The sequence below is a fragment of the Sminthopsis crassicaudata genome, chromosome 1 (assembly GCF_048593235.1).
Source record: "Sminthopsis crassicaudata isolate SCR6 chromosome 1, ASM4859323v1, whole genome shotgun sequence".
NCBI classification, from domain to species: domain Eukaryota; kingdom Metazoa; phylum Chordata; class Mammalia; order Dasyuromorphia; family Dasyuridae; genus Sminthopsis; species Sminthopsis crassicaudata.
The window spans coordinates 293,035,413-293,060,684 of NC_133617.1; the positions used below are offsets into that span (position 1 = coordinate 293,035,413).

General features: G+C 34.7%; 1 protein-coding gene across 2 annotated transcripts in view; it reads right to left on the minus strand.

The window, feature by feature from the left end:
- SNX16 (sorting nexin 16) overlaps positions 1–12,100 on the minus strand; it is a 40,181-nt gene extending 28,081 nt beyond the window's left edge. Inside the window, exons 1-5 of one of the 2 annotated variants that reach the window (XM_074278971.1) lie at positions 11,250–11,586; positions 10,704–10,834; positions 9,346–9,812; positions 3,258–3,344; positions 558–706 (exon numbers count right to left, since the gene is read on the minus strand). In XM_074278971.1, coding sequence (XP_074135072.1) covers positions 558–706; positions 3,258–3,344; positions 9,346–9,720 — 611 coding nt within the window. In that variant the 5' untranslated portion in view covers positions 9,721–9,812; positions 10,704–10,834; positions 11,250–11,586. Of the gene's footprint in view, positions 1–557; positions 707–3,257; positions 3,345–9,345; positions 9,813–10,703; positions 10,835–11,249 lie in introns of both variants that reach the window. The other variant, XM_074278970.1, reaches the window with a different exon arrangement.
- Between the last annotated feature and the right edge of the window lie 13,172 nt (positions 12,101–25,272).

Sequence of the window (25,272 nt, forward strand, 5' to 3'; positions counted from 1 at the left end):
ATGTGATTCTCTTCAACAATGATTCAACAACAATGATTCAAACCAGTTTCACTTGTTCAGTGATAAAGAGAGCCATCTACACCCAGAGAGAGAACCAAGGGAACAAAGTGTGGAATACAACATAGCATTCTTATTCTCTCTGTTGTTATTTTCTTGCATTTTGTTTTCTTTTTTGGTTTTTCTTTCTCAGTTTTTCTTTTTCTTCCTTCTTGATCTGATTTTTTGTGTGCAGCAAGATAACTGTATAAATATGTATACATATACTGGATTTAACATATGTTTCAACATATTTAACATGTATTAGACTACCTGCCAGCTAGGAAAGGGGATGGGGGAAGGAGGGAAAAATTTGGAACAAAAGGTTTTGTGAAGGTCAATGTTGGAAAAATTACCCATGCATATGTTTTATAAATAAAAAACTTTAATTAAAAATAACAGCAACAAAAAACAATAATTTAAAAAAAAAGAAGAAAAAAAATTCCTTGATTTAGTCTTTCAGGTATTTTTGTATATTAGAATGCTTTTAATAAATTTTGTCTTTTTAAGAAGTTACTTACCAGTTAGCAATGTCTTTGTGAGCAACTAAATTCTGTAGGAATGCTTGAAGTCCCAACTGTCTGTCTTCTAAGAAATCGGCATTGTAATTATCCTTGAACCAGCGTTTTGGTGGAAGAGCTAGTCGAAAGCCTGGAAACATTTCTTTTAACTGAAAATAGCATAAAAGTCAGCAAAAAAAAAAAAAAAAAAAAAAAATTAAGATTTAGTATGACCTTTAAAAGTCCCAATAAATGTGGACTAATTCTTGACAGATCACTGAATACACTCAATTACAAAATTAAAAAATACAAAATCCTTTGTTACTCTTGATCGTCACAATGTATTTAATAGTTTATGTTAGTAAGGACTTTGTAGCAAAAAATCCTTGGAACCAAAATGAAAAAAGTGACAGGACATAAAGATCTGAATATATGATGTAAGAAAATTTTATAAGCATCATGATATAATGAAAAGGAGTACTGGTTCTCAAATCAGAGAATATGGGAATTCAAATCTCATCCTGATGATGTATGAAATTGGAAAAAAAAATCACTAAAGCTCCCCATACTTTGATTTCTTTATCTATAGAACGGGAAGATGATCCCTTCCAGTTTTAAATCCATGAAAAATCTAGATTTTGTATATTAGTATGTGATTTATCATGACATGTTCTGTCAAATTCTTGACACATAGCATATATGCAAATTTTCTTACTAAATAGATTTCTATTTAATCACATATGCTGAGCAAATGTGTGAGGAATGCACCCTTTCATATAAGTTACTACAATGAATTAGAAAACTAGAGTCACAAAGTAACAAAAGGAAATTAGGATTAGTTTTATTATCTCAGTGCTAAAAAAAATTTATTTATGTAGATACTTCAAATATAGAATTTCTAATTTCCTCTCCTCTAAACTTTTCTCTCTTCTGATCTCTAGCGCCTAGTTAAGTCTGAATTACTCTACCACATACAGTTTTGTTTTTTTCATCTTATTTGTGGTTTCTTATCATGTTAGTGTATTGTTTATGCAACATTGTTTCCTGGAGGTAAAGTCTGACATAAGTTCATTTTCTCTTAAAGAGGCTAGCACAGTGCTAGATATATAAATTAGGGAAAAAGCATGACTTTTTGACATGTGGACAATTTGAACCAAAATAGAAATCCCCTATCTATGTAGGAGTTATATGGAGCTCTTTAAAGTCACTAGCAGCCAAAATGATGCTATATAAGAAAAAAATAGGCAATCTAGTTGAACCATTATCTAGCTAGTAACAACAATGGTGTGTGTCTATGGCAGGAAAACAAATGGTTTTTGCTGTTTTAAGTTATAAAATCTTTCTTCAAATGGCTTTAAAATTCTTTGGAAACCTGAATTTGCTTAGGATTAAAAGTATTCTGACAGTGAAGATTAAATTATTTGGATAGAGATAACGGGGTAAATATTTAATACTGGGTAAGCCATGGAAAGGAAATGGGCAATAAATATGAAAAGAGCAAATAGCTTTCAAATGGACCTTTTTAAAAATCAAGTTATGATTAAATAAAATTATTACAACTATGTAAGAAAGCTCAGGATTAAAATTTCAATTCCATATTATAATTCTAGTTATGACAAAAATTACTTTGTCACTCCTCAATCTCCATAACTTAACAGTCTTTTAAATGCTATTGAAACTCAGAAACATAATGAAATTTCACACAGAACAGTTATTTCAAAAACACTAAATATTTCTTTTAGGACACACCTGATTTATTTTAATACCACTGTTAAATTTTATTCAGAGAGGAATGTTAACAAAAGACAGTCTAAGAGAGCTTCTGGTTCTAAAATAATCTGGTATTCAAAATGACATCTTTTCTCTTATATTTTGAAGAATACAGAAGTAGTCATATGAAATAAGAAAGTCAATAATAAAAATTTTTCTTGCAGCTAAAATCTAATTGTCAATTTTTTCCCCCCTGAGGCTGGGGTTAAGTGACTTGCCCAGGGTCACACAGCTAGGAAGTGTTAAGTGTCTGAGACCAAATTTGAACTCGGGTCCTCCTGAATTCAGGGCTGGTGCTCTATCCACTGCGTCACCTAGCTGCCCCTAATTGTCAATTTTTTAAATGACCCAGAAATTCTGATGAATATTTTTCTCCTTCCTTAAAAGCCAACTTCCAACTAACTTTAAGTTTCAAGGACTAAGTGAAAAGTTGGATTGGGAAAAAATGTTTCTGACTACATATGGCAGTATATATGAAATCTGGAAATAATGACTGTTCTCAGCTATTAAGGCTCCTATAAGATTCCAATTGTGAGGAAATTTTTTTCAGGATTAAAGTCTCCATTAGTACTCAGCATTAAGTAATCTATACTAGTCCATTGTTTGAATATAACAGTGGGCAAAAAAAGCCAGTTGTTATTAAAATTGTGTCATTTTGGACAATTCTAGGATGGCTCTAGTGCCATAAACTTTTGGTGAAAATGAAGTAATAAACCAACAATCAGTGGGAACAAAATATATAAAATATGTAGTATCATTATTTATCAAAGACAAAAAGGAGTTCTTGCATAGTATGATTGCAGCCCAATTTTTTTTTTTCCATAGCAAAGGACTAACTAGAATTTGCTCATTAGCATCAAGAAGAAATGTAAAAAATAAACTAAAGAAATGACAATACAATTAACAACTTAAAAGTTAATTTCAGGAGACAGAGCAATTCAAATTACTTACTTTGTCATTCAGTCTAGAGAAATCTGTATACCTTCTGAAAACTACCCAGCTTTCCTCTGGACTTCTTCTAATTAGCACTTTATATACCTGTACATAAAAGCGTATGAAAAAATATGAAAATTTTAAGCAGAAAGATTAAAAGAGGCATACTAGAAAAGATATATTTAAAAGTATAAAATATCAAAGCTAAGGTTTAGTTGTTTTCAAAATTAATAGAAAATGTTGGTATGCAATGAGGAGAACACTATGTATTAATCCTGGTTCTGAAACCATCTAGCTTCTATATATTATATTAACTGCCATCAATTAACTGTTTCAATGTTGCCTATAAGTTAATAAAGGGGCAAAAATAAAAAGGAAAACTAAATCAATTTAGCTCAAAATTATTAATAGTGAACTCTCTAGCTACTTGAATATTATTTTAGATCAATAACATTTAAAATTACTGATTAAAAAAACTAATGATAGTTGGAGCAGCTCTGAAAGAAATACTCTTTCAACTTTCTGAACACCAAAGTTTTCAAAAATACATTTTAATATTTAAAATAAACCTTGAAACAGAAAATACCATCTGTATCCAGAAAGAGAACTATGGAGACTAAATGTGGATGAAAGCACAGTATTTTCACCCTTCTTTTTTTTTTTTTTTAAAAAGATTGATGAAAGAGGTTTATTACGGGGTTTGGAAGTAAGGTTAAAAGGTAGGAAGACATTAGAGCCAGGGTTGGTCCTGATGGGCAGAAATCCTTGACACGACCAACGTAAGGATGCCATGTTTGGGATCTCTGCCATTTTCACCCTTCTTGATGAGGAAACTCCAACTCTTCTCCTAGGACTCTGTCCCACCCAAGCACAAAGTTTCCTCCTTATCTAAAAATCCATTGAATTATATTCAAATTCTAACCCTGGCTGACCTGGAGTCCACTCTTTGCAGAAGTTCCAAACATGGCATCCTTATGCCGGCCATGTCAAGGATTTCTGTCCACTGGTGCCAGTCCTGGCTCTGGTGTCTTTCTAACTTTTAATCTTACTTCCAAACCCCATAATAAACCTCTTCTATCAATCTAAGTTTTCGGGTCTGTAAATTCCTTTACAGAGGAGTCTTGCACTGCTACTAGACCCCATTTAACTTTGTATCTTTACGCCGAATCCAAAGGGGTTGCAGGGGAGCTCTATTTGACTCCCTGTACCCCGAACCTGCCACTAGACCTCAATTAAACCTAATTTCATTTAGATACTCCTTATCTAGTTCTCATCATTCTGTTGTTCTGTTCTTTCTCATGGTTTTCCTCTTTTGATCTGATTTTTCTTGCACAACATAACAAATGTGGAAATATACATGTTTAACTGTATTGTATTGATTAGAGAGAAGGAGAAAATTTTGGAACAAAGTTTTACAAAAATGAATGTTGAAAACTATATATATATTTGGAAAAAAAATACTATTTAAAAAATAAACCTGGGAAACAAAGAATATTTATTAAATTATATTTTTGAATGTTCAAAATAGAAATTTATACTAAGTACTAATACCTGACTAATGGAAGGCAATATATTTCATTTACAAACAGAATTTGAAGAATTAGTATTTAAGATAAGATTTAAACGAATAAGTATGTAGTGTTTTTTTTTTTAAAGCACAGCATTTCTGTTACATGAATATGGAGAAAATTCTGTCCCCTAAATCTGTTGTCAAATACAGAACCCTTTATTTTGCACTAGTAATCCCAGTCATCTTACAAAGACACAAAAAGTTATATCTCTTCCTTGCCATTATAAAGTTCCTTTGTTTTGAAAGATATGTTTTAAAAAGATACATTTTTATTGATAGTTTTAGTTTTTACGGATCACCTAGATTTCCCCTTGTAATCCTTTTCGTGTAAGCTATCCCCTGTATCTTCTTTTCCCTTATGTATTTTTAAAAAATGAACAATTATAAAAAAAGAGAGCAAAACTTATCAATACATCAAAAAAAAATTTGACACCATAAGAAATCTTTCACACCTGTGGATCACCTGCCTGCAAAGGAGTGGAGGGAAGTGTTGTCTTATATCTCCTTTGGGGTCATACTAATTCCTTATAGTTTTGCAATATTCCTTTTGTTTACTGTGGTGGTCTCTGTTTACATTACTTTCATCAATGTAAATGGAAAGCATATTGGTTTCTATATAGTATCTTGGTTCTGCTTCATTTTGTATCAGTTCATATAGGTCTTTTTGCTTCTGTTTCTCTATTTTGCTTTGTCATTCTCCAATCAATAGGGATCTACTTTATTTTCATTACTTCCACCAAAAACGTTGCACACGCTCTCTCTCTCTCTCTCTCTACATATATACGTTCAATATGAAGCCTTTTTTTTCTTAAACTGTCTCCTTGTAGCATATTTTAACAGTGGAATCCCTGAATCAAAGGGCTAGCAACACCCCTAAGTACTGTCCACATAAGATTAAAATATAAATGAGAAATATTTAATAAACAAAAATACAATAAAACATACATAATATTCTAAAACTAAATCAACGTGCCCTGCAGGATTCCTTATGTGCAGGTATATTTTGCATTTGAAACCATTTGTATAGATTAGTTTTGTTATTTTGTGTAATTTTAAGTTGTTTCTGGAATAGTTATGGTAAATTAAAAAATCTACTAACAATGCATGAGTTACTATCTTCTCACAACTTTTCTAACATTGACTATTCCCAACATTTTGTCATGGGAGCCTTTCTTTTTGGCTACTCCACTTTTCTATCAAAAAAAGTAGCTAAAGGAAGAAAAGTGAGAATACCATGTTAGTTCATTCATCTACCTAAGTTACATAGACCAAATTATTTGGACACCCTTTAGATTTTCTATCAACTTTGAACTGTAGTTAAAATGAGAGCAGGCAAATAAGGGTTTTAGTTCCAGATCTTCTTTGTTATTTAATATTAAAAACAAAAAACTTTAACAAACACAAGAAATAGATGGAATTTTTTTTTTTTCAGTCTAAGTGATTTGCATATGGTCAGTGTTAGAGGTGGGACTAGAACACAAGTTTCTCTAGATAGTGGCTCTAATATAGTACAATGCCTTTCTTAATCTGTGTTAATATCCTGTCAACTAAATTATAAGCTTGTTAGGGGCAGTAACCAGATATTAAAAATTTTCAATTCCTAGGGTTACTTCTACAGTAGAGCAATATATTAGGGATATTCAAAATATATTCATCAAAGAATTAAAATTGAAAGCACTCTCAAACAGAAGGCAAGAGTTTGCCTGTAGAGAGTTATAATTTTCATTTCTTTTGCATCTTCTAATGTAGCACTATGAGATTTTCAGATTTCAAGAACTCAATGTTTTTAAGCAGCAAAAGAGCCAAGAGTTGAACTTTTATTCTTTATCAAGTAAATATAATTTATGCTTCTCAAAGCTGCTTCAAGCTTTTAAATCATTTACCACAGTTTAATATTCTTTGTAATACTGAGTCAACAAATTTTTAGTTTTGGTTTTCTCCCTATTGCTTTATTCTCTTCCTTGACAGTGTCCTTTTCAAATACTTAGTCTCATATCTAACAAGAGAGCTTTATCATGCTCTAATAAATGGGTGGTGAAAATGTTTGGTTAATATATATTCTCTTTAAAATGCTTTTCATGAAGTCTGTGTTTTTGTGAAGGACTACAAAAACATAGGCTTGAGGATAAGGGCAACAAAAGTTACATGCAGCATTTTTAGGGTTAGATCAAGAATTCTTAATCTTTTATTGTGTTGTGAATACCTTTGATAGGTTAAAGCCTTTGAACCCCTTTTTAGAATGTTTTGAAGTGAATAAGATAAAACACACATAATTTAAAAAAATATTCTGAAATAGCTAGCAAAACATTAAAAAAAAAAAAGTCCATAGACATCAGGTTAAAAAAAATAAGATGATACCACCAGTAAGGTGAGATCTAGGACAGATGTTCAATTTCTACTGCCAAAATTAGAAACAAGGAAAAAGAGGCTAAACAATGAAGCTTTTAACTTCATGTTTTCCTAGTCAGAATCTTCACATGGGTAAAATTAATATTGAGACATTATTTCACTAATCATCTCTATTTCCTTATCTAATTCTTTCATTTCACTTTTACCTATATATTGAATAACTTTATTTTTATATAAATATAAATCTAACAAAAGTCCTAATTAGAAAATACCTGATAGTGTAGAAAAGATCCCAGTTCTAAGTAGACCTATTTACCTTATAGCTGAAAGTGAGAGAGATGGCAACAAAACACTTTAGACCATAAACACAAATGTTACCAATGAAAATGGGACGCTTTTCTACATGATGAATCAGTTGATGTAACACAGAAGAAAGTCCCCAGCGCTTTGGGTGGAAGTTACAAAAAGGCAGAGTTAAAAGTCACAGAAGTAGAGCATAGACGTAGATGAGTTGTGATTTTCATCAGAGTAAATACATAAACTTATTTGATCATATAATCTTTAATCATCATATTTAACTTTCTCAAACTGTTGTCATCTTTATTATTTTATTTGATCCTCACAACAATCATATGGGATAGGCCAGTATAGATTGCTAACTATGCAAGTCTTTCTCACCAAAAAGAATCCTTAGCCAGATTCCCTGTCCTGTTGGTTTAAATTTACTTTTTGGTGATACAACTCAAGAGTACAAAAGGTGAAAATTTCTTCTGTAATGCCTAAAGTACTTTTGCAGTCTTTTTCTTTACCTCATTTCCTTTCAATGGTGCTCTTACTTGATTTCAACACCTTAGAAAGGTAGGGTAAGATTTCATTGTACAAATGGAAAATAACTATAAACTATTTGGCCATATCAAATACAGTTAGAGATGGAACTAGAAAGTCCAGAGTTTTCTAAAGTGTGTTTGTGTTCACTTGTGTGAACTTTATGACCTCATTTGAGGTTTTTTTTTGGGGGGGGGGGCAAAAATACTGCATCTGCTATTTCCTTCTCCAGTTCACTTTACAGTTAAGGAACTGAGGCAAACTAGATCAAATGACTTTCCCAGGATCACTCAGCTAATAAGCTGTTTTGAACTCATGTTCTCCAGACTTCAGAGCTAGCACTCTTTCCACTGTCCGATCTAGCTGTATTAGTTGTTTATTTCCTTATCTCATCCTTTCATTTCACTTTTACAAACAGCTTATGGAAGGATTTAATTTTTTTTATAAATATAAATCAAACCAAAGTCCTAATCAGAAATCACTTGGTAGTATAAAATAGATTCAATCCAAGAAGCTCTCTTTAAGCTCTATGGTGATGGCAGTCAAGTAGTAAGAATAACACTTTTTAAAGATTATGAATATTAATGTTTCTAAATTAGCTTGTGATTATATTTGAGGTAAGAATTAAAAGATTTTTGACCTCGATAATAGGAATTCTTAACCTGGTGTTAAGCTCAAGGGATCCATGAACTTGGAGAAGGGAAAAAATGGCATTAAACATTCCCTTATAATCAGAACTTACTCAAATTTAATCCAATTTTACATCATTCACTAATATAATGACTGATGCTCATTAAATGACAATGAATTAGTAGATATTGATTAAATTGAGTAAGGGCATCAAAATTATCCTCACACATAAGACCAGGAAAAAAACTGGGTTGATTCCATAGTGAAAGTGAAGAATAAATAGCTTGATAGCAGCCTTGGTAATCATGAAATATTATAAAAACCAGAAGAAAACTTCTAGTATGTTGGGTGAATGTTGGGTAAAGGATTTATGTAAAGATGCATTATGGGAAATCAAGGAGAGGATGTGATCTATACCAATTAGACAAAGTACTCATATTAGTAAAATTATGGATGTAAGATATTCAATGAAACCAAGGATAGATAGAAAACAAATCCAGTTCATATACCTATCTAGAAGAATACATACTATATTTGGTGAGAATTAATTCCTAAAAATAGACAGCTGATTATAACATGACTTTGTAATAATTCATTTAAAGTACTAGGATAATTACCCTTTTGAATCTATACCTGTAAATAAATTTTATAATACTGGAAAATAAAATGGGTAGCCAAATGAAAATATTTTGGGGATTTTCCCCCATTTTTTCAAGTATTCTCAATACTTACAGTAAATTTAGCCCTTTCTTCCATCACCTCATAACCCAGTATAGTAGGTGTAGAGGGTCTTTCTTCCCAATTCACAGATTCTGAACTTTGTTCTTCATTTTCGGCTGGCCTAGTAGAATATTCAATGGAAGATTCTATACCTGTAAATTTAGTCCTAATAAGGGGGCTGCTACAGATAGATGAATTGCTGTCCATTTGATCTGGCATTGTTGTCTTTTTGTAACTACCCACATTAGAGTCTTCTGGTTGGCCTTTGGAAGAATTTGAACTTGTTGAAATACTCCCAAAAGAAGAACTTCTTTGGCTTCTGTTTGTGGTAAAATTTGAGGAAGAATTTGCTACTGGAATAGGCACAGGGACATAAGGAGTTGCCATCCTCTTCAGAAACCCTGAAGCAAACCTAACGATTTTTGTAACCTAGTTAAAGTAATATGGGTGCCATTGTTTTCTTCTCAAGAATCCAATGTCTAGAAATGACAGAAAATATACATAGAAAAATTAACAGGTAAACAATAATTTGTAAAGGTCTGTTACTTTCAAATAAACAACACATTGATTTTTACAGTTGCTCTACTAGGGGATCATACCTTCTAAAATTCCTTTCTGCTTCTATGTAAGACTAAGTTCATAATATTATATAAATGGAACATCTTTTTTTAAAATTAATTTTATAATTATAATTTTTTACAGTACATATGCATAGGTAATTTTTTTTTTACATTATCCCTTGTACTCCCTTCTTTTCCAAAATTTCCCCTCCTTCCCTCCACCCCCTCCCTTAGACGGCAGGCAATCCCATACATGTTAAATGTGTTACAGTATATCCTAGGTACAATATATGTGTGCAAAACCAAATTTCTTGTTGCACGATAATAGAGATAAAAGAAAATAAAAGTAACCTGGGTAGAAAGACAATAAATAGAAGATCTTACTCATAAAGTAAAGCCATAATTATTTCAAAAGGCAAAGCAAATACAAATAACTTCCCCCTTTTTCACTCCCCTAGAGGTGTATGTTGTCCTTTTGAGACTTCACAGTTCATTTTAGGCTACTGATACCTTACTTAATTTAAGAAACAGAAACAAAGCAATATGTAAATTCCTTTATACTAAATATAATAAATTCTTTCCATCAAGTTTTTATTTTCCCCACTGACAACTTTGTACCAACTGCTGGGACTCAATACATGTCCATGAATACTCTCAACATTATTTTTACTTTCTTTACTGCTGTTTTCAAAGATACCAGCAGACTCTCAAATAGGGAAAATGAGAAGCCAAATGTTTACCTTTCTTTCAATTTGCGGAATAATAAAGTAATCACATTTATAGTAGAATACCAAAGGTTAGGTAACACACCTTAAACTATTATATTGATGCTTGCAGCCTGAAAGTAGTCAAGGCAACAACCCCCAAGCAGCAGGACTTGCATTTATTAAGTGCCTACAGCGGCCCAGGTATAGTCCGAAGGGTTCGGGAAATAAAGTCACCTGGAGCGGGAGGGGCGGGGAGGGAAGGAAAGGGGGACGTAACAATACTGGATTTCACATAGGCTTTTAAGATTGCAAAACACTTTAAATACTTCAACTTATTAGATATCTGATCCCCAACTCTACCACAATCAAGACTAGAATTACGCCCCCTCCCCCCATTTTCTTCCTCTCCCCCGCTCCCAGGCTACCTTCCCAATCTCCTAAACCCCGCCCACAGGAGCTGCTGAATCACACGCTAGGCAACTAAGAAAATAAAAAAAACTCAATCCAACGAGCCATAGCAGGAGAGCGTAGCCCCACCTGCCCGCCTAAGAAAAGTGAGGCAGGCAGGTCAGGGAGCGGACACGGCCGGAGGTGTGTGCATGCACCCCACGTCGGAGCAAACTAACGCGGGGATCTTGCCTGGCCGCACCTCGGGGCAGGTGAGCCCGGGCTGAGTGCACGCCTGGTGGAGGCAGGCGGGGGCATTGGGTCTACACTTGGGAGGCGGCAGAGGGGGCAAAAGAGCCCGCCCCGCGGAGGCCGCGCGAGTCGCGAGCGCGCCCAGTCCGGGGCAGGATTCCGGACAACGGCGCGAGCTCGGGTCGCCCGGCCTCACACACGCTTCCCCTCTCTCCCACGTGGGGCCAAGCGCGATGGGCTAGCGCAGTAACGGCCTAGCCCGCGGCCAACGGCTGAGGGGGGCGAACAGGTGCGGCGCTCCCGAGCCCGCTCTTCTCCTCCTTCCCCGCTCCGTACCTCAAAGGGCAGCGCCGTTTCCTCTCCACACCGTTAAACGAGTTCCGAGCGGCACTCCGCCGAGCGGCCTCACGTGACCCTCAGCCCGGCCCCCGCGCCCTCCGTCCCTCTTTCCAGCCGCCGCAGCCCCTGGCTGGCAGGGACAGGACAGCAGAGGGAGCCCCCGGGAGCTGGTGCCGCCACTCGCTGTGGTGACGCTACGTTCGAGGGGCGGGTCGTGGCCTAAGAGGAAAACAGCTGGAGCTGGGTCTATCGGAGGAGGAGCCTAACGTCTCTCGACTCTGTTTGTTTTTATGACCTAGAGTCTCTGGGAGGCGAAAACTGCAACTCCCAAATCGCCGTAGTAGGCGACCGGAAGACTACACTTCCCAAGATGCCATGTAACATCGCGGGAGTCGCATTTCTGCCCGACCTAGTCTGCTTTAATGACTCTTTTTAGGCTAGGGGTGGGTGGGTGTATAGTGATATAAACGACTTAGGACCTCGAATGTTAGCCAGAGCTGCCCTTCCCACTCACAAATGGATGACATTCAGCTAGTTTGGAAGCAATATGAAGCTTATAGGCAAGAAACTTCTAGTGGAAATCAAGATGGGGGCGGGGAAGAGGCCATGAGAAATCTTGTGGAGGGAGAATCAATGAGCCTCTAATGATTGATGGGGGGCATGAGATCTGAGTCCGAAATGTTAAAGACAATACCAAGACTTTTCACGTGGGTAACTGTGATAGTACCCTTAATAAAAATAAGTTACAGGGAGCAGATTTTGGAGAAACTTAATACTCTATTTTGGACAGGTTAAATTTGAGCCATCTACATGGTGACACCCTATGTTCATTCACTTATAAATCCGTGGCAGAAGTGGAAAGGAAAAAAAGGACAGTTATGGTCATTTCACTACATTAGTTTTGAATGTATTAGTTTTTGTTTTTCTTTTTGCAGTTTGTTGAAATCTGTAGATCTAGCACACTGAAAGCTGAGAATCCCATTACCAATATTTACTAGCCATGTGACTATAGGCAATCCACTAAACATCTCTATTTCCTCATCTGTAAAATGGGAATAATATTTGCAGACTGCAACATCGGGCTGTTGTGAGCTTCACATGGGGTTAGTGCGTCTGCTTTGCAGACCTTAAATGGGAGGTAACTTAAGAATGAAGGATTGTGGATTTCTGGATTAAGACCCAATTGACAGGAATGAGAAGCTCCTAAAGCGTGATGCAGTATTTGTTAAAAATGCCGATGAGAGTGTATTTTACTGTAGTCCCACAAATCTTTTCACCAAGGCTTTTAATTGAGAAAGGGGTATGGAGAAAATGGCCTGCCTTTAACCACAAACAAAGCTGGATGGCACAGAAAGTTAACAGTGTAGAAAGAACAGTAGAAATGCCCACAAATTCACAGGAGACAAAAATCCAAGAAAGAAGGCATAAAATCCACACATTCACAAAATAAAGACCAAGAGACAAAGTGAACTTGCATTTGAAGACAGATTTTGATTGCATGAATTTTGCTGAGACTTGGTGCAATGAGATACATGAAAGAACTGGATAGCTCTGCAGGGGTCAAAAGAAAAGATTAGACAGGCAGCAAGGTTCCACTGAAAAGAAGATAAAAAGTTGTAACTGGAAATCCAAAAGGGGGGGGGGGGGGAATTGAGTGAGGTGGAAAGCATGGTGATGAACAGGTGAAAATCACCAGAAGGAGACGCATAAGTAACACTGAACACAAACGGGAAACAAATTCAAAAAACAGCTTATGGGTCTGATGCAGAAAGATAGTGATAGGAAAACTTTTGATATCAGAAAGATAGTGATAGGAAAACTTTTGATATCAATAAGAACTCTGCCAAAAGCATTTAACTTGCATGAATGATTTCATCTTTAAAAATATAGGAAAGTCAATTAGGGGAATTTCTATTCTGGATCTGATCCTCACCAATAAGGAGCAGTTTATTGCTGAGGCAAAAAAATTAAACGTGGTGGGGGCTGGAGGGGGGAAGAGAGCCTCTTCCTCTCACACTTTTTACATAGGCCTAATATAGTACTTGGTGTAACTCTAACTTGGATGTGGATCCCATATAGCATGTAGGACTAACCCTAAATTGTACATGGATCTTATTATCAAGACCCTCTGTGAGTCTTTATCTACTCAAAACTTTAGCTTATAAGTTCCTAACAATGTCATCTAGAGGACAAAATTGAGGCATTTTTCTGAATCATGCCTACATCAGATCAGAGACCATGCCTTAAAAGAGTTCTGCCCCAGAACTTCTAGCTTGGCTTGTCTGCTGCCTAATATATGGGTGTTTTCCCTGACTGGTTATTTCAGGCAAGCTCCATGTTTTTCTTCCTGATCATCTTTTTGATAGGTGCTTTGTCAACTTAATACTCTCATTTCTCTCCCCCACCCCAGCTCTTCCCTTTTTCCAGGACCAAGATATAAAAAATCAAAATCAAACAAAACTCTGCCATTACTTCTGGAAGAGATGTGTTAATCCCCTCCTTTACAGCTTCACATTTACTATTCCAATAACTTCTGGACAGTGTCCTAACAGAGTCATCAACAAAAGTTGTATATCCCAATTAGAATGTAAGCTCCATGAGGCAGGAATTGCCTTTGCTTTTGTGTTTATATCTCTAGTATGTAGCATAGAGCCAGGCACATAGTAAGCATGCTTTTTTCCTGATTCACTGAAATAGCACAAGAGTGATAAAACATATCCCTACCATAAACTTGGGGCATGATTCTCCCACAAATAACATAAGGAGAGTGGCCCTGCCTGAGAAACACAGATGAAGGATCATACATGTGGAGGGATGCATCTGTAAACACGTGGCCAGGTTACACCACAGACTTGAGATTTAACACCTACAAAGGAATAAGGATGTTATCTTCTATCATTCTGCTTCTTCTGACTCTTCTCTCTTTGGTCCTTTGTGGAGAGCATTCTCTGCCATGCATATTACAGCCAAGTCTTACTCCTTAATGGACTTTCAAGATTGATGTTGGAGTATATTTTGTTGGTCCCGTGATAATTGCCCACTGCTTCCAGGTATGGTTTTGCTGGGCACAAAATTCATTTTGTTTTTACCCTCTAGTTTCAGTTGGTGTCCTTAGCTAAACAGCAAGTTCTCTGTAAGAGAATGAGTGAGCTTTTGGACCTTTTTTGAGTGTAAAGCCAGAGGCTTAAATTAGCTTTTTTTTTTTTTTTTTTTTTTTTTTTTTTTTTTTTTTTTTTTAAGGCTGTGTTCTCAGATGCAGGATTAGCCAAAACCAAAAGAGAAAAAGACCTTAGTAGCTTTTCTACCCACTAAGAAGAATTTCAGTTCTCAGAACTTGGCTATAATAGCTATTTTTCCCCCAAAAGAGATTCTTTGCCCCAGACATCAAGTTTGAAATACAGAAGTTTGCCAAATAAAACAATACTAAAGTTTCTTGTCATGGAGAGTTAAGACTATGACTATATTTTTTAACTTGAGATTAGGATGTTTAATTGTAGCCATTCAGCATCATTTTAGAGTCGTCCATTAAGCTACCCTTTGGTTTGTCTGGTTTGAACATCAACCTTTCACCTGTTAACCTCAGTTTTCTCAACTATGAAATTATTTGGACTTCTAAGCAAATGGATGGGACCAGGATGAAAAGAGATAAAAGCTCTGAATAGATTCATTTGAAGTGTGTGTGTGTGTGTGTGGGGGAAGCATTGTTCTTGTGGCTCAAAACCTTTCCAAATTCTGAGGGTTTTAGAGCAAATATATGTTGGCTGGAATGGATATATGTGTTATATAAGGGGAATTATCTCATTGAAGACACAATGAAAATTTTTCCAAGGAGACAAGAATGATGGTTATGAATGTCTTCTGGTCATAATGAAAATCTTCCAACATTCCCCTCCTATGCCCTTCAGCAATCTACCCTTGGACTGTTATATATCTCTTGACTGATAAATCATCCTTCAACCCCAAGAGTTAGAAAAAGGATAGAAGCAACTTTATGTGATCTGGACAGGAAGCAAGGACAAATACCTCTGAGCAGATAAAGACACCTATTATTGGTTTATTGTGTGTTAAAGGTGCCTATTTGTGGGAGGAGAGACATGACTACTACTGATACAGGGAGCCCTAAAGAACGAATGCTGAGACACCAATTTAGGAACTAGATAATCTGGCTATTCAGGAACCAAATGAAATAGCTACATATTTCTGGAAACTTTTATAGACTGATGAGAATAAGCCTAGTGATTTCACATTTCTTTGTCCTTTTTCCTTTCCAATATTACTAACCATTTTTAAAGTTTTGCTTCTGTTGAACTTTTGTTTTAAAAGACATGGTTAACCATTGCATTGTGGATTTATTTGTTTCATTACTCAAATCATAAATAGTATAACAATAGGGGAAGGACCTCCAAAAGAGAGAGGGCTGGTGAGAGACTGGGAGTCGGGATAAACAGTATTGGGGCAAAGGAGAAAGAGAAAATACAGGTTGAAAACTTGGGCTAAAGAAAGGAAAATATTAATATTTCATAACTTCCCAAAGCAAGGAAAAAACGGACCTGGATATTTTAGCTAATGAATCAGGAATGTGTTCTTTTTTGGGTATAGTAGGAGTGAGCTAGGTGAGTAAGCTGAAAGGTTGGGACTCAGTCACTTTCCCTTTGTTCTTTTTCTGTGTGAAAAACCAGGTTCTTTTGGGGGAGGGGTGAATTTGCCTGAGTTAATGAGATAAGGAATTTATTTTTGAAAGAAAGTTGTTTCAGAAGGAATGATTCATAAAAGGGAAAGAATATAGATGTCCATAGAGTTAGAAGTCAGAAGGAAATTGATAGTCTATGTCAATGCTATCTCTCACACCAATGCTAGACTACAAATTCTAATAAGGAAAAGGGATATCTGTTAAAAGAGAATGATATGAGTATGCATGGAACTTATAAATCAATTTAATTTCTCAAAAGGTATCTATAGAAGATAGAAAAGCAAATTATAGAAGATAAATACAAAAATGACAATCCTTTAACAATGGTATCAAAAGTCCTAAAGCTCAACATGACATAAAACTAGTAAGAAAACAAAAGACAAAAAAAAAAAAAAAAAAAAAAAAAAAAAAAAAAAAAACCAAAGCCTATATTGTGGAAACAAAGCCAGCAGAGGTGATAGAATTCCAGCTGAGCTTTGTAAAATCCTAAAAGCATATGTTAAAATGTTGCACTCAATATGCTAGCAAATTTGGAAAACTCAACATTGGCCATTAGATTAGAAAAGATCTGTCCTAAAATAACGGGAAAAGCCAAAGAATATTCAAAATACCAAATACTTGCACTTATTTCACACACCAGCAAGGTTTTAAGATTGCAAGCAAAATTTAAGCTGTATGTAAACTAAGAATTCCCAGAAATCCAGCCTGATTTTCAAAGAGGCAGAGGAACAAGAGACCAAATTGTTGACACTTGGTTGTATTATAGAGAAAGCAAGAAAGTTCCAGGAAAAAAAACCCACAAACATCTGCTGCATTGACTACACTAAAGTCTTTGACTCTGTGCATCTCAACAAAAGGTGGCAACTACTCAGAGAAGCATAGATCACCTTGTCTCCTGAGAAACCTGTATGTAGATCAAAAAACAACTTGGAACAACTGATGGACTTAAGATTTGGAAAGGAATATGACAAGCCCTGTATATACATACATTCTGATAATACAAAGTGAAGAATTAAGAATCTTTTTGATGAGGGTGAAATAGGAGAATGAAAAAGCTGGCTTGAAGCTAAAGAATAAAAAAAAAAAAAAACTAAACTAAAATGATGCAACTGGGTCTCATTACTTCCTTGAAAGTAGAGGGAGAAGAAATGGAAGCAGTGCTAGATTTTATATGACTCAAAGGTCACTATATAGACTGAGACTATAGCCATGAAATTAAAAGATGCTTTCTCCTTAGAAAGAAATGTATGGCAAATAGGGACAGAATACTAAAAGGCAGAGACATCATCATCTTGTCAAAAAAAGTCTAGATTGTCAAAGTGATGGTTTTTACAGTAGTAATGTATGTCTGTGAGAGTTAACTATAAGGAAAGGGAAGCTGAACCAATACTTTTGAATGATGCTAGAGAAGACTTTTGAGAGTCCCTTGGACATTGAGCTTATTCTTTAAAAAAATTCAGGCTGTTCCTTAGAATGATAAAGATAAAGCTGGTTTACTTTGATAATATAATGAAAAGACAGGACTTATTGGGAAAGATACTAATTCTGGGAAAGGTTGAAGGCAAAAGAAGGGAATGAAATGGTTAGTGTCATGTATGCAATGAACATGAGCTTGGTCAGATTTTAGTAGATAGTGGACTGTTAGAAGGGCCTAGCCATGGTATCACGAAGAATCACAACTACATATTATGGGGAAAGGGTAGAATCAAAGATATAAGATAAAATAATAAATAAGGGAAAATGATAAATTGCCAGAGAGAAACCAGATTGCTCAATTCAAGTACCTAAGAAGAAGGTGATAACTTAAGATCACAATAAGAGAGTACCTTAAGTAGTACTCTGATGTCAAGTAAAAACATCCTTGGATACTAAAGGAAGTGTTATATAGGATTCTTGAACTATTTTTTAGTTATCCTTGAAATATGATGAATTAGGAAGATACAGAAAGATTTCAAAAAAATTGGAAGAGATGTAACATAGGCCATTTAGAAGAGAGGAACAAGCATTTATTAAATACCTACTATGTGACAGGCACTCTGTTAAATGTTTTACAAGTGTTATTTGATCCTCACAATGTTCCTATGAAATAAATGCTATTATCCCCATTTTACAGTTGAGGAAACTGAAGCAGATTAGGGTCACATAGCTAGTGTCTGAAGTCAGTTTCAACTTATTTTTATTGACACTAGATTCAGCACTCTATTCCCTGTACCATCTATCTGTCTTTAAGAAGGTTGATTTCAATTTCAGTTGTAGAAAATAATTCTTTAAGGGACAATTTGTGAATATATGGAAAAGGCAGTCGTGATCACAAAGACCCAGCATGACTCTGTGAAAAATAGATTGTGCCAGAACATCAATTTTTTAATAAGGTTATTAGACTGTCAAATTAAAGGGAATGCTACAATTTATATTGAGATATTAGGGAAAGTATAAGTATTTTTTATAGTAATGATGAAAAGAGTAGACTAGGTGAAATAGATTAGCTTGGAACTGGTCACATAGACCCAAAGAATAGTTATTATTCTGTCATTGCCAGTGCTGAAATGTTTTCCTTTACCTTATGTGTTTGTAATAGAGGTATTTTTCTTTATTTCTCATTTAAGGAGGTAATGTAGGAAAATGAGAAAGTAGATTTTTGTCTGTAAGGAATCTCTAGGGGAGTATCCCAGGGATATATCTTTGGTCTTGTTCTATTTAATATTTTTAAAAAATCAATAATTTGGAAAAAGAGATAGCATATAAGATTTGTGGCTAACTCAAAATTGGTAGAAATAGTGAAAATATTGACAAGACACATGATCCAAATACAAATAAATTCAATATAATAACCATTAAGTGCCTACTATGTGTAAAGAACTGTGCTATATACTGGGTTTTTTGTTTTGGTTTGTTTTGTTCTTATATGATTATAATGGTATAATTTCTGGGGAGTAAATCTCTATACATGTAGATCTCTAACTATTCTGCAATGTTAATATAAGAGATAAAAAAGTAAGATAATCCCTGCCTTGAAGGTATTTATTTCATTATTCTGGGATGGTACAAATAATCTTAGTAAGTACAAAGTATGCTGTTGTTTGTACTTCTTTCTCAAAGAGGATCAAAGACATCAGGAAAGTGATCCTATGACATGCTTGTGAATTAGATTTAAGTGAAGGAAGGTTGTGCAAAGTCACCTGCCTTACTTTCCCCTCTAGAGACATCTGGGTCCCAGTGGCAAGTTATAGATCAGGATGACTGGAGATGCCCTTGGATGCAATAGGAGACCTTGGCCTTTTAAAGCTAAGGCCTTGAACAGGTCTAAAGTCTCACTTATTCAGTGATTAAGGCAAAAAATTTCTTCTTTTCATCTAGTCAAAAAAATAAACTCCAAACTAACTAAATCTGGGAGGGGAAGACCCTCAGGGTTTCTGTCCAAAGCTCAAATGATATCTTGTTGGTTTAATGACTAGATATCTTAAGAACCATGCCTTAAGAACCAAAATCTTTCTGATTCTCTTTGATTGATCTTGATAGGTCCTAGGCCAACCACCACTTGGCCATTGTTTGAGTCCTGATTAACAAAGTGTATACAAATAAGGAACACTAGGGAAAAGAAAAGGCCTAATTGAGGAAGTAGTATCTTTGCTGGTCTTTGAAGGAAGTTAGGAATTACAAGAGGCAGAGGAAATAGACACAGAAAATTCCCTTCACTAAGGTCCAGAAGAGGAGATGGATTGTCTTGCACATAAGAAAGATTTCAGATAGGTTTGTCTGGGGAAAAAAAAGTGTTCAAAAGAAGTAATATGAAAAGCCAGAGTAGAGTGTTGGGCCAAATCTGCTGAGATTCATTAAGGATATATGTCATCATATATTTGTATTTCAAAAGTCAAATCATAAGTATAAGATGGAAGAGGTGTGGCTAAACAATAGCTCATCTCATCAAGATTTGGGTGTTTTTTGATGGATTGTAACTTTATTATCATCAATTATATAATATACCAAAAAATACCCCTCCCTCAAAACAAAAAAACAAAATATCAAAAAAACTATCTTAGAATGCTTTGAGGCATAGTGTCCAGGTGTCCTAATGGAGCACACCCAGAGAATTATGTTCAAATCTGGATTTTATGAAAGACATCAATAAGCTGGAGAGCATGTATAGAATAGGGCACCAAGATGGTAAAAGACTTTGACATAAATGCCATATAAATGTAATAGAAGCATTAATTGGGTGGGATTTAGTTCATTTAATCCCTAAGAGATTGTGATTTCCAGCTTTGGGGAAACATGGAACATAATGAAGGGACAATCAGTTCTATATGTCCATTGCTGACTCCATGTAGATCTCCTTCCTTCTACTTTTTTCTCCTCACTCATCACTTCTTTGGTATGCCATATACAGTATCCTGGGTTCAGAAAGACTGTCAATTAGTAATGTGTCTCAACATATAGCATGCAACATCCATATTATATAAAAAGGAGTTTTAAAAGACAATTATAAATTGGATAGAGAAGTTTTAAATCTAGCTGTCTTTTTGAAGGACTATCACATGGAAAGTAAATTATTCATTTAAAAGAATCAGACTTTTTCTGTTTGACTCTCCAGCACAAACCTAGGAGTACTGGGTAAAAGTTCTATACAAGCATATTTCAGATCTAAAAACAAAAACCCACAACCTGCTAAAAATTAGAATTATCTATAATAAGAGAAACTTCACTGAAAATCTTTATATTAATAATGATGGAAGGTCATTGAGCATGTTTTAAAGGATGGTACTTTTTTAAGGAATAGTTGGACTAGATCAAAGCTGTGATTCACAGCCTACTATTGAGTTGTGTAAGTTGAATGTGGGGATTGTGAAAATTTTGGCAACAGTAAATGATATCAAATGTTCTGCCAAGATTTAATTCTTTATGTAAAAATCCCCCTCTTACTATGAAATTTGCTTTCATTTTTAATAAATGGTAAAGAATTATTTTAAAATAAATTTAGTAGTAAATGTTTTATTATAGACTTATTTTATATACTTATATATCCAGAGTCAAGTAAAAATTTTTTGAGCTAAAATGGGTCATGAGTAGAAAAAATTCCAAGAAGACCTAGATCTCTGAGATCCTTTTCACTGTGGAGATTCTTTGATTCTGTAAATATAGTTCAACTGAACTGTCCCCCGCCATGTTTCTTTCCTTCTTTTTGTACAATTGATTTTTTTTTTTTGAATGAAAGTGTAAAGCTATCTCTTTTATCTATTATTTCTCTATTATATTTCATCTCTATTATTTATCTTTTATTTATTTATCTCTATTATATTATATCTGGTTAGCTGTAGTTCACTGTTCTAGTCTGTTGAGATCCTTTTGGATCTAATTTCTGTACTGATTACCTTTCACTTTATTTTGTCCATATATTTCATAAGGATGTCTAGCAAAGCAAGGACAAGTATAGGACTTTATAATATTTTCCTTTAATTTTTTATCAGTCCATTGATCATCATTTCAGTCAATCTGACATGACAGTTCTATGAAATAATCCATTTGGGCAACACCAAGTTTTATATGCATATTTGTAGTTCTGTAAGCATAGTGCAATAATAACTGCTATATATATATATATATGTATGGTGCTTACTCTGCACTAGGGTTCTATAGTTATCTAATTTGTACCTTATTATAACCGTGGGAGGTAGGTACTATTATTATCCCCATTTTACAGATGAGGGAACTGAGACAAATAGAGATTAAGTAACTTGTCCAGGGTAACACAGTATCAGAACTTGGATTTGAATTTGGGTCTTCCTGACTCTAGGCCCAGTGTTTTTATTTACTGAGCTACCTAAATGCTCAAAGCAGACACTAAATATGTTGAATGAAAGCTTTTGTGAAAGAGTTAAGAATTGAGCTGGCTTAAAGGATTTGTAGGGCATGCCAGACAAGGAAGGAGAATAATGAAATAGGAATATAAATATAGCAAGATTGTGGACCAACATGTGATCAACCTGACTAAAGTGGAAAGACTAAGCTGAAAAGTAGTGACAAAGTTGGTTAAAGTAAGGTAGGCTCAGTTTACACAAGATTTTGAAAACTAAGCAGAATAGCTGAATTGATGTATATATTTTCTCTATATACTAATTATGTCCATATTACCTGCTTTGATATAAAATGTATGCTTGTAAAAGCAGAGACGTTTTATCTACTGTACAGAGCATAGTCTGGCACACAGTAGGCTCTTAGTAGTAGGTGGCTAAATGATGAGTTCAAATTCATCTTCAGACACTTACTATGTGTGATCCTTGGCAAGTCACTTAATCTCTTGTCACCTTCAGTTTCCTCACCTGTAAAATGGGCACAATGTAGCACTTAACTCTCCAGGATTATTATGAAGATAAGATTAGCAAATATTTGTTAAGCATTTTGCAAACCTTAAAGTGCTATATGAATGTTAACTATTATTATCATTAATTCTATTGATGTGGTAGAACTTGGAAATCATAGATGATTTCTCAGGGAGTGGTAGAATGAACATGGAATTTAAGAAAAGTGATAAAAATATTGGAAATTTATGTTAGAATTTGGGAATTTTACCATTCTTCAGTTTTCTGAGATAGATATGATCAGATAAGGTTAAAGTTATTAGACAATCTATCATTTTTTAAAGGAATATCTTACCTGGTCAGAGTTATAAATACTTCTAGTTACTTAATTTTAGTGTCAAAATTAAATATAAAGGACAAGAAGAGATATTTTTTACAAGGCTTGGTAAAAGGAATACCCCTTGTGAAAGCAACACAGTAATCTACCCACAACATTTTGTATCCAATGTAAAAGTGAGAATTGTTTTCTGTGGCAAGAAACTGGTAACATTTTGCAGTGTTTCAATGGAGAAATTTATCACAAAGATAATTCTAGTAAGATTTTATGATAAAGTTGGTGGTAACTGCATATAATGTAAAACACTTTCACAGTTGTAAACCTTTAGATTGGAAATCTAAGCTAATTTATATATTGTTTAAGTCTTAATTCATCAGCTTGAAGTATAAAGCAATTGTGAAACAAATAGCTCCAGAAACTGCAAGAGTGAGTTGGACAAAACTTCGTGTCATCATGAAAAATTCAATTAATTACAAAAAAATTGGTTCTTGGTAAGATATTTTCATGAAAACAATGGAATTGTGTGGAAGTTTTTTATTTTGATGCCCATGGTGGGAGACATTTACATGATCATTTTTTCCCCTCTTGAATTGCTGAAGACTTATTGATAAGATTGTTGTATTATGTAGATCCAATTTCATGTAGCTCAGGAAACATTTATTAAATACTAGCTTCCCTGCCAGATGTTTGGGATATAAAAGAGTGCTGGATTTGGAATCTAGGATTTAGGTTCAAATTCCATCTCTTCTATCTAATATCTTGGTCTATTAAAAAAAAAAAGGGGGGGGTGGACTACATGATCTCTGAGATTGCTTCTAAATCTCTATCAGTAATGGAAGATAAAGATAATAGCTGACATATAGCAATTTAAAGTTTTCAAATCATTCTGTATGTGTTATCTCATTTGAACTTCACAACACAGGTGAAGTTGATTGTATAGATATTGTGGGGGTCAGAGAGATTAATTGCTTTTCCATGTTCACATAGCTATTGTCAAAGGCAAGATTTGAAACTGGTTCTTCCTCATCTCAAGTCCAGCTAAAACAAAGCATATCTGCAAAGAATTTATCATTTATTAAAGGGATATGACATACCCAAATAAGTACAACATGTAGTTGGATGTGATAGAGTGCATAGAAGAAATGTTTTTTAGGAAAATCTAAGGAGGAAAATTTCACTTTCAGGTCAGAGGATAAGGATTGGCTATAGGGAAGAGATGACATCTAAACAATGTGTTGAAGGATGAGAAGGATTTCAACAGGCACTTCAGGTATGGAAGACATATGAAAGAATATATATATATGGTAGTGGAAAGGGCAAGATGAGACTAGAACAATGCTAGTAGTCTAGTTTGACTGAAATATGGAATACATATAAGTAATAGAACAAAATAAAGCTGAAAAAGCAGATTAAGATCTGATTGTGGAAGGTCTTAAATTCCAATTCCTCTCTGGGCTAATCATCCAATTGGCACTAGAACTGGAAGGCTGGGTCCCCAGAGGGGGCTACTATCTTCAGATTCTAGGGTTAGTCTTGTGGGTGTCTTTTATTGTAGCTTAGAATCAACCACTGGTCTTCTTCCCATTACTCAGTAGACACAGAGCAAAGATAACAAAGCTAGCAAAGACAGCAAAAATCTTAGCAATAATAACAAAGATAATATAGTAATGAGAGTTATAAAGCATTTCTTCCATAAACTGGAGGATACCTTTCCACAAATACAATATATGTGTGTGGATTCAAATGTATAGTACAATAGTAGAAAGTCACACATGGCAAAAATATAGCTTCTAGTACTTCAGACTTTAGAAATCTTTTTTATAGTCTTCATTTCCTCACTTTTTTGTGTAGCATCTTTGCTAGCTGGGTTGGGTAGCTAGGCTCCTGGTATCTATAGGTATACTTTGGAGATATTGTGAATTTGGTCCTACACAATAAAGTAAATATTGCAATAAAGCTAGTCACATTAATTCGAGTGATCAGGGTGGTGGTTGCTGAAGGCTGGCTGTGGCTGTGCAATTTCTTAAAATAAGGCAACAATGAAATTTGCTGATTGACTCTTTCCTTTACAAAAAGATTTCTCTAGCTTGTGATACTGTTTGATTCTATTTTACTCACAGTAGAACTTATTTCAGAATTGAAATTAATCCATCTTAAATCCTGTTGCTGCTTTATCAACTCTGTTTATGTAATGTTCTTCAATATAGAGAAGATCTGAAAGGAAATAGGGAGATCTGAAGAGAAGAAGAAAGGAGGAACAGTTGGTAGGCGGAGCAAACAAATTTATTAGATTTGATGTCTTATATGAACATAGTTCATGGTGCCCCAAAACAATTACAAAAGTGACATCAAAGATTACTGATCACAGATC